The 13218-nt window shown below is 45.9% G+C and overlaps 1 protein-coding gene across 1 annotated transcript in view; it reads left to right on the top strand.

The window, feature by feature from the left end:
- DCHS2 (dachsous cadherin-related 2) overlaps positions 1–13218 on the top strand; it is a 932357-nt gene that overhangs the window by 464 nt on the left and 918675 nt on the right. The window contains exon 2 of the mRNA XM_086962326.1: positions 76–2383. Within this exon, the coding sequence (XP_086818452.1) occupies positions 76–2383 (2308 nt within the window). The remainder of the gene's footprint in view (positions 1–75; positions 2384–13218) is intronic.

Genomic DNA, 13218 nt, shown 5'->3' with positions numbered 1-13218 from the left:
CGGACAGAGGCATCTGGGTGACCAGGGCGCCGCGGAGGGGTACAGAGACAGGGCACCGGCGGCTGGGGAGAGGAGAGACCCTGGAGTGGGAAACTTCGGAAATATACATGGGATCAGGGAGGCACAGAGATCCTGGGTGCCAGAGCAACTCATGGGTGCTGGAGAAGTGAGAGGTTCAGGGCACATGAGGGACCCTGGCCAGGGGAGGGACCCCTGGGAGTTAGAGGTTACCACGGAGGCCGTACACCGCGGACAGGTGACCGACTCCCGCGAGGCGAGTGATCCCGTTCAGAAGAGTGTCCCAGGGGACTTGAAAGGGCGTGGTGATAATGGTGGTGGTCGAGGAAGTGTGATGGGGTCCGAGGAAGTGTGGGGTGAGGGGACTGAGAAGGGTACCGTCCTGCGGCTGGAGGTCTCCGAGCTGACCCCACCAGGCACCTCCTTTCTCCTCCCCGGGGCGAGGGACCCTGACGCTGGGCCACTGGGGCTGCAGGGCTACTCCCTGCTTCGGGACTCCGGGGGAGCCTTCCGCCTGGAGTACGGCGGGAGCCCCAAAGGCCAGGCGGGTGCTCTGCTTTTGCCAGGGTCACTTGAGCTGGTGTTGACGCGGCCCTTGGACCGCGAGAAGGAGGAAGGCATGCGGCTCCTCATCGAGGCATTCGATGGTGGCTGGCCGCGCCGGAGTGGGTGGCTCTGGGTAGAGGTGGTGGTCCTGGATGCCAATGACAACCCACCTACATTCAGTGAAAGTGAGTACCAGGCATTTATGCCCGAAAACGCCCTGCCAGGTAGCCCTGTCTGCAGCGTGCACGCATCCGATCCCGACCAAGGCAGCAACGGCCTGGTGCAGTACCACCTGTTAGAGCCAGCCGGGCAGTCCCCGGGCGGGCCCTTCTTCCAGGTGGAGCCCCGCAGCGGGCTGGTGCGGGTGGCACGGCCGTTAGACCGGGAAACACGTGCAGTTCACCAGCTGCTGATGCTGGCCCAGGACGGTGGCACCGAGCCCGAGCAAAGCAGCGCCCGCCTCACCATCCGCGTTCTGGACATCAATGACAACAGCCCCCACCTGTCGGTGTCCTTCCTGCTGCCCGGGGGCCCCGCTGTATCCGAGGGGACCCCGCTCGGGGAGTACGTGGCGCGCGTGTCCGCCTCAGACCCGGATACGGAGGACGGGGCCGAGGAGGAGGCGCAGCGGGTATGGGTGTCCCTGCAGGGTGGCGACGGGGCCTTCTCACTGCTGCCCGCTGGGGCTCCTGGCACGGGAATCTATTTCCTGTGTGTGGCAGGAGTCCTGGACCGTGAGGTGCAGGAGCAGCACCACCTGCGGCTGCTCGCCTGGGACTCCGGGCAGCCGCCGCTTCGGACGGAGGAGGACCTCGTCCTGCGTGTGACTGATATCAATGACCACCGACCCACATTCCTGCAGCCCCGGTACCAGCTGTCCGTGTCTGAAGCCACTGTGCCAGGCACTGTTCTGCTCATCCTTAGTGCCAAAGACCTCGACGCAGAGGCCCCCAACTGCCAGGTGCAATATTGGCTGCTACAAGGGGCTACCAGGGTGCCCCATGAGGCAGGTTACACGGGGCCACTGAGTGCAGGGGACTCTGGGCCACGGAGTACAGGGGACTCTGGGATTCCAAGTGTAGGATACCTTGGTTTACCAGATACAGGACCTTCTCCAGCACCCAACGCAGGCTGGTCCGGGGTACCTCTTAAGGAGGGCTCCACACTTTCCGGGCAGGAAGACTCACATATCTCACATTCAGGAAATGCAAAGGCCCCTAATAGCTGGGAGTTTCTGTTTCCTATTGTAAGGGATCAAGCAGGCCCAAGGGTAGGCAATAGTGGGGAATCTAAGATGAGGGACCTCAAAGAACCCATTGTAGAAGACAAGGAAGAACTCGCTGTTGGGAACTCTCATGTATTTGAGGTTAGAGGCCATGGGGCACCTAGCATCAGAGGCACCGGTGCATCCAGAATGGAGAACCCCCAGATACAGAGTACAAGAGCATCTGGAGTACTGAAGATGGTAGGCTCGGGGCAACCTACTTTGGGAGCCTCTGAAGCCCCCACAGTGGGGGGATCTGAGGCGACAGACTCCACAGAGTGGCACAGTGAGAGCCCTAGCCCAGAAGACTGGTCTTGGTTCCACCTGGACCCAGACACCGGGGAGTTGAGCTTGGCCCGTGCCTTGGATCGCGAACAAAAAGAGAAGCTAGAGTTTTGGGCACAGGCGATCGACATGGGGAGGCCTGCCCTATCCAGTACCTGCAAAATCACCATTCAGGTGGAGGACGCCAATGACAATGAGCCCATCTTCGAGCAGCCTTTATACAACATCTCCCTTACTGAGCATGCACCGCTGGGGCACTGCTTCCTGCAGGTAAGCACAGCACCCCTACTGTGGTCTTGGTGTATTTACTGAATCCCCACACATGATTCCAATCAGCTGTATATGAATTAATAATTTGTAGAGAATCAATAATGAAAAAAACGAGAAGGTGCTACACATATATAAAACAATCGAAGAAAGTGAAGGCGCAGTGTTCAGTGTGCCACACATGACACGCAGAATGGTGGTTACATTTCTGAAAAGTAAGTCATGAAAGAGATTCAAAAGGATATTGCAAGACCAATCCCTGAGAATATAAATCCATGCAATTATATAAAGATCGCCATACCTTGCTAGCAATGGAGGGCGAGTATAGTTTCTTTTCAACCAAAGAATAGGCTCCACGATGATATGAGAACCACGTCCACCAAGTAGGGTGAGGAAGGAGGTGAAAAGATTTCCATTGTGTAAGTATAACTTTGACTGCAATGGATAAGAGCAAATCTAAAAGCTCCAAATCCATATTATCAAGAGGTAGAGGTATCCATGGTCCCAGCAAAATCAAAGGTAAAGAGAGAAAGATAGGTGCATTAAACATTAATGAGAAATCTTTTTGAATCCGGCCTCAAAAGGATTCTAATATTGTACAATCAAAGAACATATGTACCTGGAACTGAGTTACAATTGCAACAAATATCATTCTCTTTCTTAACTTACTCTTCAGAAGTGTAGCAGATGTCTCTTCCAACATCTCACCTCTCTCTTTCTTTCTTTCTTTCTTTCTTTCTTTCTTTCTTTCTTTCTTTCTTTCTTTCTTTCTTTCTTTCTTTCTTTCTTTCCTTCTTTCTTTCTTTCTTTCTTTCTTTCTTTCTTTCTTTCTTTCTTTCTTTCTTTCCTTCTTTCTCCTCTTTCCCCCTACTGATGTATTCTATTTACGGAGCAATACAAACTCAAACATTATTTTGTTGGGATATAGGTTAACATTCCATCTGTCCCATATTCCTGGGTTCTCTACTTGATATTTGATGGATTTGCAATATCTGTTATCTGTCATGCATTTATCTGATATAATAACTTTGACATATTTTTATCCCAATCCAGTAGATCTTTGTTAGTTAGTCCTTTTATTTCGTGATTAAATGTATATTTATTTCTGGTTCTTATGTATTGCTATTGTATTCCAAATGTATTTCTTTTTACCTAAAGCAATGCAAATATTTGAACTAAAAAGAATGGTGGTTACATTACCAAAAACCAAGACAACAATACAAGTCCATTTCTGACTGTTAATCTAACATCTAGGGTCCGGACCAAGTTTATGTCCATAGAGCTGCAGCCTAAATTGTTTTAAAAATCAGTCCCCTTAAAAATATAAAATGCGAGATAAAAGACAATGCAATTAATGGCTGGGCCACTGGAAATATGCTATTCTGCGTCCACAGCAACATTTGCATAATAATGGGTTTACCGCATTTGCCACACAATCCATCACATGCTGCATAATCTTCAGATTTTAACAAAAAAGTGTTATTTCTATCTCAAACAGATCAAAAGTTAAAAACAAAATCTCCACTCGGGTTCTTGCGAACCAGAAGGATTTTCCAAAGGTTACCTGGTCATCTTTCGTTATTGCTGTAGTTGGGTGTTAAATTGGTATTAATAAAGGGGAACTCTTTTCTCAGATACCGTTACCAGGTGTAAATGTGACAAGATAATGAAGTAATACAATCACAAAATGTACTGTATTATGCAGCATAAATTGCCTTTTCTTCAGAAGCGGTCTGGGCAGGTAAGAGCGTTTGGGCTGTTGGACAGGATGGGGGGTACTCGATAGGTGACGATAATGGAAAATTACATAAATATTTTATTGTTCCCTCGTCGTCATCTGTCGAATCCTCCCACCCAACGCTCCTGCTTTTCTTGCTGCGTAATTTAGTCAAATCTGATGCATAATTTGGTCCTCTTCTACCCAATAATTTCAGTGGCCTTGATAATGCTTCTCGAAGACGGTAGCTGAAGCAAAGACCTTTCCATTCTAGTCCAGAAAGAGTCTTTTCTATTTAGACTTTTGAGCAACTTTTCTATTCACACACACACTAAGGTAAGGCTGGAGATATTTCTTTCCACAGGCACATGGGGATTCATCAAGCAAGCAACGAGAACATCTTTTTTTACTTCTCTTCTAGCCAACTCTCTCCCCGAGCATAACCTTAAACAGTCTCTGAAAGATGAACTTAGCTGTGACATGTTTCAGCCCTTAAGTGCCCCACTACTTATGTTTTGCCACATTTTTCTCACATATGTTTTATCACAGTGTAACACAGTATCTGTTTCAGAAAGGTGCTTTACTGTGAAAAATGTCACAGAACACTTTGTATTGCAGTGTATCAAAATGCCAGACCCATGCCTCATCTGAACACTTTTGTGACACTACTCAAGTTCCAAGCAAAGCTCCTGTCTCTAAATGATCCAAGACAATTTGGTATGAACCTCATGTGGCTTCTACCAGCAAAAAAAACACGACTTTTGCTAACACTAAATACCATCCAATCACATGTTTTTACACCTTCTAAAAATTGTAGAAGAAGTGTAGATAACCAACGTCCAGTGCCTATATTGATTATGCTATACTTCGTTACCTACATGCTGCAATCTTGGAGGTTGAAGTATTTTCATAACAAAATTCAGAACAACACAATTTCAGCAGAATTTCTCCCTTTGAACCACAGACTGCTGCGCTTTACGCACACCATTTGTGCTTGCAAGCCCTTGTTTTCTGTTGAAATGTTATTGCTGAAAATATTTAATTCGGTCGTACATTTTTAGGTTGGAACGGTATACAGCTATGTAAAATGTGTATGCACATTTAAAACAAAATTACCACAATGTCAAACCTGCCAATTTAATTACAGAAGCCTTCTTAATTTTGTTTTAAATACAGACCACAGCCAGTTGTGTCATGAGCTGCTCAAGCACATTACATTGTTTTCGAATTGTAAGAGTAGAAAACACGTCCTGCAGATCCATTGTACAGCAAGCTTTACATCACAGATTTCACGCTTGGGTCGCTGCACCAAACTTGTGAGTTACTCAAGGGCCAAATATTATAATTTAAAACAGCAACAAGAAAAAACACCAACTTTTCAGCTTTAAGGCTGCACCAGAGAGCACCATATCAGATGACTAGGAAATATTCGAGTGAACCGCAGCAAAAACCTCAATTTCTTGCACGCGCTGTCAAAACTTGCATTCCTGCTTCCTACTGAATGACCTGTTACCTGAATTACCAATGTGTTCCCATCCCCAGATGCATCTTCTAAACCATTTCCAGAATCCTCTAGATTGCGAGAAAAATGTTATTTAATTGATTTAGTGAGGCCAAACCACATGCTGTAGGGCTAACTTTATTTGATGAGTTACAGTCTCCACTAGTGGACATACTGTCAAGAGGCAAGGTCAGATGCTGTTAATAAATTCTCCAATACCTCTATGGTACATTCGACAATCAATATTAAAGTCACTTAGGAAAACCTAGGATATGAGGGACACGTTATGCACTTGTTGGGACATATTTACAACATAATGGAGAAGCGTGGTGTTAAGCAAACTTTGCTAACGCCACGCTTCTCTGTTCTGAAAATCCAGCGATGCGCCGTATTCACAAGAATGCGGCGCACCCCTGCATTTCCCCTAGCGCTGGTGCTAAGTTCAGCTGCCTAGCGCCAACGCAGACACCCTTGCATCAAAGTGAGAGGGTGTTTGTGTTGGGAGAAATGATTGTTTATGTGCAGGAAGGTCAATAATTCATGGCGTTTTGAAACTACATTGTGTGCTGCTAAATGCAGCACACATAGAAATTGCACACCGTAATTTTTTTGGGGATTGTTTATGTGCAGGAAGGGAGACCTTCCTGCACATGAACAATCAATGGCCTTTAGCTGTTTCTATGTGTGCTGCACAAGGCAGCACACATGCAAACAGCAAAAACAACAAGATTTCTCCTAGTTTCGCCAGGGTAAGACCGGGTTTTCCCTGGTCTTAATTTTGGCGCTTCCTCCTATTTACACCGCCTTTGTAAATAAGGGGCAGTGTCAAAATCAATGGGTGTTGTGTTGGAACACCCGCCACAACACCCCTCACCTTCCCCTTTCATGCTAATTATAGTGTGAAAGGGTGCCTTATTTACAAGGTAGCGTTAAGCCATGTTAAGTGGCTTAACGCTGCCTTGTACATAAGGCGAAGCCCCTATCGTCACCACAACATCACTAAAAGTGTTGTGTTCAAAGTGATGTTGTTGTGGGGATAGCGGCTTGTCAATATGCCCCTTTATTTCCATCTGTTTTTGAATATCCACGGTAACTCTGCCGCAGTATTGTGTACACATACATCGACCAATGCCCCCACACTTTATGATGTCATCGTTTTGATTATTTATTAGTTCTGCTTCCCGGGAAGGCAATAGCAATTCTTCTTGAACACTGGAGCTAAGGTGCGGTTTAGCTCTTGATTTTGCACCTCAGTGAAGGTGCAAACCGATCTTTTGGTATTGCACATACACCAACATTGTAATTTACCCACTATTGTTCATGTGGAGGTTTTTCTTCATAAATTCATATCTCCTGATTTCTTCATCCAATTTTTGTAAGTATGGTTTTGTTTTACTTATTAAATGTTCCCTTCTTTTACTGCGTGGGGATTTAGAGATTGCTTCCTTTCTTTAATGTTGTTTTGAAGCTACTTAAATCATTTCTTCACATTTATCCGAGCACAGAGTTTTCAATAATTTTGCCATACCTACCAGGGATAGGCCCTGATTTTCTAATTTAAACCATATTCACTTAACAAGTCACTGAATTACTAATCTTGTAGGATACACATGCCTTTTCGTAATATTATTATTATAACTCTTATTGTGGCTGTTATTCTCATTCTTGGTATTGGAGAGGCACCGCTTCAATGTTAGTGAAGACTAAAGTATCACACATTTTTAATAGCTGAAGGGCCACATCTTCTGTTTATTCCAGAAATTCATGATGGTAGAAACTGTATGAATTGCCAACGAAATATCTATCTAAATTTGGGTGGCACTACACTAACTGCTCTACCTTCCTATTTTTTAAATTTGAATTCAGGATTCGTTACCACCATGGTGGATGATGAACAAAGGTTTCTTCTTGAGGTGTATTTGGAACAATTTTTGAACTGGAGCCAGGCAGATTCTGCAACTGGTCAGAACATGATTGGATTTCTTCATCCTCAGGAGCATTTGTGCAGCTGTATTTTGAATGTATCGCAGCCCACTGAAATTTAATGCTGACATACCAAGAAAGATAGATTTGCCATGCTGAGTGGGCTCAAGTGAAGTCTAAGGAAGGAAAGGTCCCATACAAAGGGGCGTATTAGGATAGCCGTAAATCCGCCACCGGCAGCCTGCCTGTGGGGGATTCACTGCCATCAGGAGGCCATTTTTCGCAAGCCAGATAAGGATGGCAGGCGGATTGCTGGCAGACGGGAAGTCCGTCCACCACCGGTCTGATACTGGCAATCATTACAATTACCTGTCAGACCTACCCTCGATCGACAAAATGATGGCAGTGCTTAGCAGGCACCGCCCGCCAGATTTGGATGCTGCTTCCCCGCCAGCCTGTGTATGGCAGTTCAAACGCCATATACAGGTTTGCGAGAATGTACTTTGGGGGCCCTTAGCGGGCCCCCCTTCTGCAGGGGCACTTAAGTTTTGCACTTTGGGGGGCACCTATGGTGCCCCCCAACATTTCCCTGCACCATGTGGCAGGCACCGCATGGTGCCTGCCATGTAGTGCAGTGAAAGGCAAAACTTGCATTTCTACCATTGCGGCGGGTGCTGCAGCCAGCAGCACCCGCCGCAATGGTAAAAATGCACAATGCGACTGCCATATGGACCGGTCTCAATCCCTGTGACAATGGCAGACAGACTTAAGTCCGTCCGATATCCTAATGACCCCCAAAGTTCTTAGGAAGAAAAAGCTGGGCACTGTATTTTGGGATGCATTTCAAATATCCATAATGATATGAAATCCAACTGATAATACGCTGCTATTGACAAGTATTTAATACCAAGAAGTTTACTGTTTAATTCTGACTAGTGCATTGTTACAGCCAATGATTAATTTGCTTTTGACTTCTATCCCAGATGATCTGCCTGTTGTTTTTGTGTTTTATTGTTTTAGTTGATTATTTTTATGTCTTAGCCGGTTATTTTTTATTGTACATTTTTAGAACAGGTACTTTCTGGTTGGCTGAGGCAGTGCCCGAGCCAGGCTGAATCTACCACTCCTGCCAGGTTAGGTGAATACACTCACTGTAAAACATGCACTCACCCTTGGGTAGCTTGACACTGAGTAGTCAGGTTTATCACAGAGGCAATGTTTAAAGCATTGGCACAGCACTCTCCCACAATAAATACACTGAGCGTCGCAAAAGAGACTTCACAAGAGGTGTATGTAAATAAAGATTGTATTCACCACACACATTGATTAACACAACATGACATTATATATTTCTGTTGAACAACAAAGCAGTTAGGCCCAATGGGATAAGGATCAGGTAGGGCCGTAAATTCAACAACAAAGAGGAAATTACCTGAGCCTAAAGATTACTTCCAGCACATTTTTGTTATCGCTGGAATGATAAACAAACATGACTTTTGTTCAATCAGGTCTATCATATATTTCTGGCCATAAATCACACCTGGAAATATTACTAGCAGTATTAGGCCCGACAGTGGTAAAATCACATTAGTAATATGCACACTTGGGAAAAATCCTATTTGACCCCAGCACCCTTATGTGGTCTGAAATGATTTCTGATCCGAGCCATTGCCTGTGAATAACAGAATTCAAATGGACACATTTCTAGAATTCAACCCAGGTCACAGCATTGGGGATGTGTACACAAAGGAATTTCTAACACTTTTCAGCAGCACCATGTGTCAAGGCCACACCTGTAAAGCCAATGTCAAAACAGAGTATTTGTTAGGTAATGAAACAAAGCAGTAAAACAACACAGCTGCGCAGTGCAACTATTACAGGGCTGTTCCTATGCAGCACACTCTCCCACACTCACACAGCACAGTAACACAATGCAAAGAATATCAGCAAGTGCTTATGAAGACACTCGCACCCACACACGCACTCAGTACCGTAACATTGTGCAAATGATACCCAGTAGGTCATTTGATAAGATGAATGCTGACCCCGTGGCACAATCCGTCCCGCACCTATAAGTTGCACCCCCACTACTCTGCCCACAAATCAGAGTAAAAAACACCTACCCTTTACTATGCCGGTTTAAGGCCAGAGTTGCAAGTAGTCAGGGGCCCAGGGGAGAAGCCTGGGAGTACTATCCGAGCAACCAGGCAACAGTCGACAAATAGGGAGTTCACCCATTTTATGCAGAGCAGAAAAGGGCTAGAGGCTGATCCTGTTCAATCAAGAGGTCCCTCAATTTGTCTTCTGGCACTGGCCCAGTTCTGCCGGCACCAGCCCAGTTCTGCAGCAATGGGGGTCATGCAGTCTCTCGATCTGCTTCTGATTGCTCTCGGAAGTGTTCCTTAGTCCAGCACTCCTACCACCAAGGCCTGATCCAGGCGATAATACCTGGCAACACAAAGTCATCAGGCCAGGTGAGAAGAGGGCAGACAAATTGCCGCACAGAGGGCAAGATGGAACACTTGATGAATGGGGTTGCAGCTTTCCCCACACCCCACGGGATGTGATGCACAGCATCTGGTGTTTATTGATCTGAGTCCCACCAGACAATCCAGTCACACTGAACCACAAGTCAGGTTCTCTGTATCTCCCTGGAAATGAGCTAGAATCCAATTACACTCAACCCACAGTTGGGATTGCAGTACCTCCCTGGAATGAGGTACAACATCTGGTGCTCAATGATACGAGTCGCACCAGACAATCTGGTTCCACACACATAGTCGCAAGTTAAGTAGTACCACATGAGGTTGAGTGAGGCACTACTACCAACATGCCCTCCCTCTGAGGGTTGCAACCAGTGAATCGGACAATACAAGCAATCAGCTTGCAGTCTGCATGTTGTACAAGAGAATTGTGGCACAGGCGATGAAGCAGGCAATGCGGGGCCCGTAACTGGTGAATCCGCTCACCACCAACGAGAAGCTTGGGCATGCTGAGGCCCCATGATGTAGGGAGCACATTCCTTAGATGCGGGCACAGTTTTGGGGCTCTGCACAAGGCAATCTGGGATCCAGGCCCAATACTTAATTCCACGCTCACCCTTTGCTGCAGTCAGGACCCAGGAGATGAAGTAGGCACTCAGGGCACCTCTCTCATGGTTAAACACATAGACGGTGTAGGTCCCTCAGGTGAGGTCTTTGCTGTCCCTGAGACCTCCGCAAAGAACAGCAGGCAAGCCAACATGTCCTTAGAGAGCACACTGTAGAGTGGCACACAGCAGCAGGTAGTCAGCCTAGGCCAGCCACTATTCAGGGAGGAGGCACAGTCCTTTTCAGTGGCTGTCTCCTCCTTATGTGCAAAAGATTCCTCTGGCAGTGTGTACCACATAGTCTAGCATCTCTGGGCCCACAGCCCCACAAGTATATCTCTTCCCTGCTGAAGTTATGCTCTAGTAGTTATACTGTAGCGTGAATATGAAGTTGGGGTAGTTCAGAGGATTCCCCTTTGAACCACAGATGTCTCCCCTAAATGTGAGTCCTGTCTGCCTTGAGGCCTTGGAATGCAGATCTTAATCTTTAGTGGGGCAATAATCTGATTCCCAAAGGCCAAGTGTCAAAACCTTTTCCTCCAATTTATCCAGCCCAGTCCTCAAATGGCAGAGGTCTGTCAGTCCAGTTGCATGCTCAATGTTTATGACTGTCTCTGGGATATGCACAGATGTGCTCCCCAGCCTCCAGTGTGGACTGGAGTAAAACTAAAAGGCACACAAAAGATTTTAACACAGAGAAATGCCCACTTTCTAGAGGGGGCATTTCGATGCTAGTAATGACAAATCCACCTTTACAACAAGGGAGGATTAGCCATTGTGAATTGAATGATAGGAATAACAGGAAGCTGCTCCACTGTAAGCCACCACTACAGTTTAAAGTAATCTAAACCATTCCCCCATGTTAATATATAGGGAAAGCAAACCTCATAGGTAGTGAAAGCACCCATGGGGGTTTTTACTACCTAGTTGGGGAACACACATGTTTACCTGCCCTACCATACACCTATCACTTGCTCCACCCCCTCCTGGGCCCACCCTTTGAGTGCTCTATCACTAGTTAAAGGCACCCTCATCATTGGCCAATGATTTGGAAAGGCAAACCTGAGCATAAGTGCAAATGTTCAAACACAGGCCTGCAATGGAAGGCTTGAGACAGGGTTGAAAACACCATGAGGCTACTTATTGTAAGTTAAAACTGTAGATTAAAATTCATCAATTTTGCCGTATTGACCCATGGGGAGAGCAGACCTCCTAGGTAGAAAAAACAACTTGGGGATTATTCACTACCCGAGCAGGGAACACACATGAGTATCTGTTCTGCCTTTCCCCTATCACTTGTTGCACCTCTCAGGTCTTACACTAGGGGTGTCCTAGTGGTAGTAAATGGCCCCCTCAGCAATGGCTAATAGTTTAGAAATACCAACCTGAGAATAAGTGCAACTGTGCACAGGCAGGCCTGCAATGGCAGGTTTGCAACATGTTTGAAAGGCTATTCTTGTGAGTGGCACAATCAGTGCTGCACCCCACTAGTAGCCAGTGCAGTACCTGCTCTGGGTATGTGGAATATCTCTTTATAGTGTACTCATAGGTACATCACCTAAACCAAACAGATACGCTCAACTTCCTATCATGTGCAGGGATGGTAATCCCACTTTCACAATACGAAAGTGCCCAGAGTCCTAAGGCCACGAAAAGAGAATCAGCAAAAAACAGAAGGAAAAAAGATAAATGCTTTAGTGAAATCCCCTAAGAAGGGCCATGTCCAATATACATATTGTAATATAAAATATATAATACTGTAACAAATCAAACAGTTCCCTTTGTTGGAAGCAGAGAGTTCAGGTACTTCCATTTGTTTTTGTGCCCCACCAAGTACCCTCTGTTTTAAACGTTTTAACTGCTACTCACCCTTCCTATGAGTGAAGTACATAATTTGTAAGATTTTTGTAGTCCTAGTCTAAGGCCTCCAAACAAGTGCCACATACAATCCTAAATGTGCTATGCACTATGCACCATTACAAACCCCATGAAGAACTGCCAATAGGTATAGGAGATGTATAGGCAATGGCAGTATAACTTTAACAGTCTGTGTGGTCCATACCCCCAATAAGGATTACCCCTCTCATTTTAATTGCCTTTTAGGTGAGCTCAGTACATGGCCAGACCCAATGGTTATGTGTGGGAATTCAATCTTATCATGAAGCCAGGGGTGGATTCAACAGCTCCTCCTTCTGCTACTCAGAGGAGGATGGCCAAGTTTCGGGCAGCTGTTAACGAAATTAACACAACAATGCTTTGACAGATGTTTGGTGTACTTACCGGACTCACGAGTTAGGATTTAAATTTAATTCTATTCCTCATTGCACATCCTCCCACCTTGGTATGTTTTTTGTTAGTCATAGCCTTCTTTCTGCAGTGACAATCAGGTTGAACCCACGTATTGTGTTAGAATATAACCCTCTCAATCAATCAATCATTTCATTTGTAAAGCACGCTACATACCCGTGAGGGTCTCAAGATGATGGGAGGGGGGTAAGGGGGGGCTGCTACTGATCGAAGAGCCAGGTCTTGAGGAGTCTTCTGAAGGCCAGCAGGTCCTGGGTCTGTCGTAGGCTTGTAGGGAGAGTGTTCCAGGTCTTGGTGGCGAG

The sequence above is a fragment of the Lissotriton vulgaris genome, chromosome 3_1 (assembly GCF_964263255.1).
Source record: "Lissotriton vulgaris chromosome 3_1, aLisVul1.2, whole genome shotgun sequence".
In the NCBI taxonomy this organism is placed as follows: domain Eukaryota; kingdom Metazoa; phylum Chordata; class Amphibia; order Caudata; family Salamandridae; genus Lissotriton; species Lissotriton vulgaris.
Note: the sequence above shows the minus strand (reverse complement) of the source record. Positions and strands in the feature narration are given on the sequence as shown.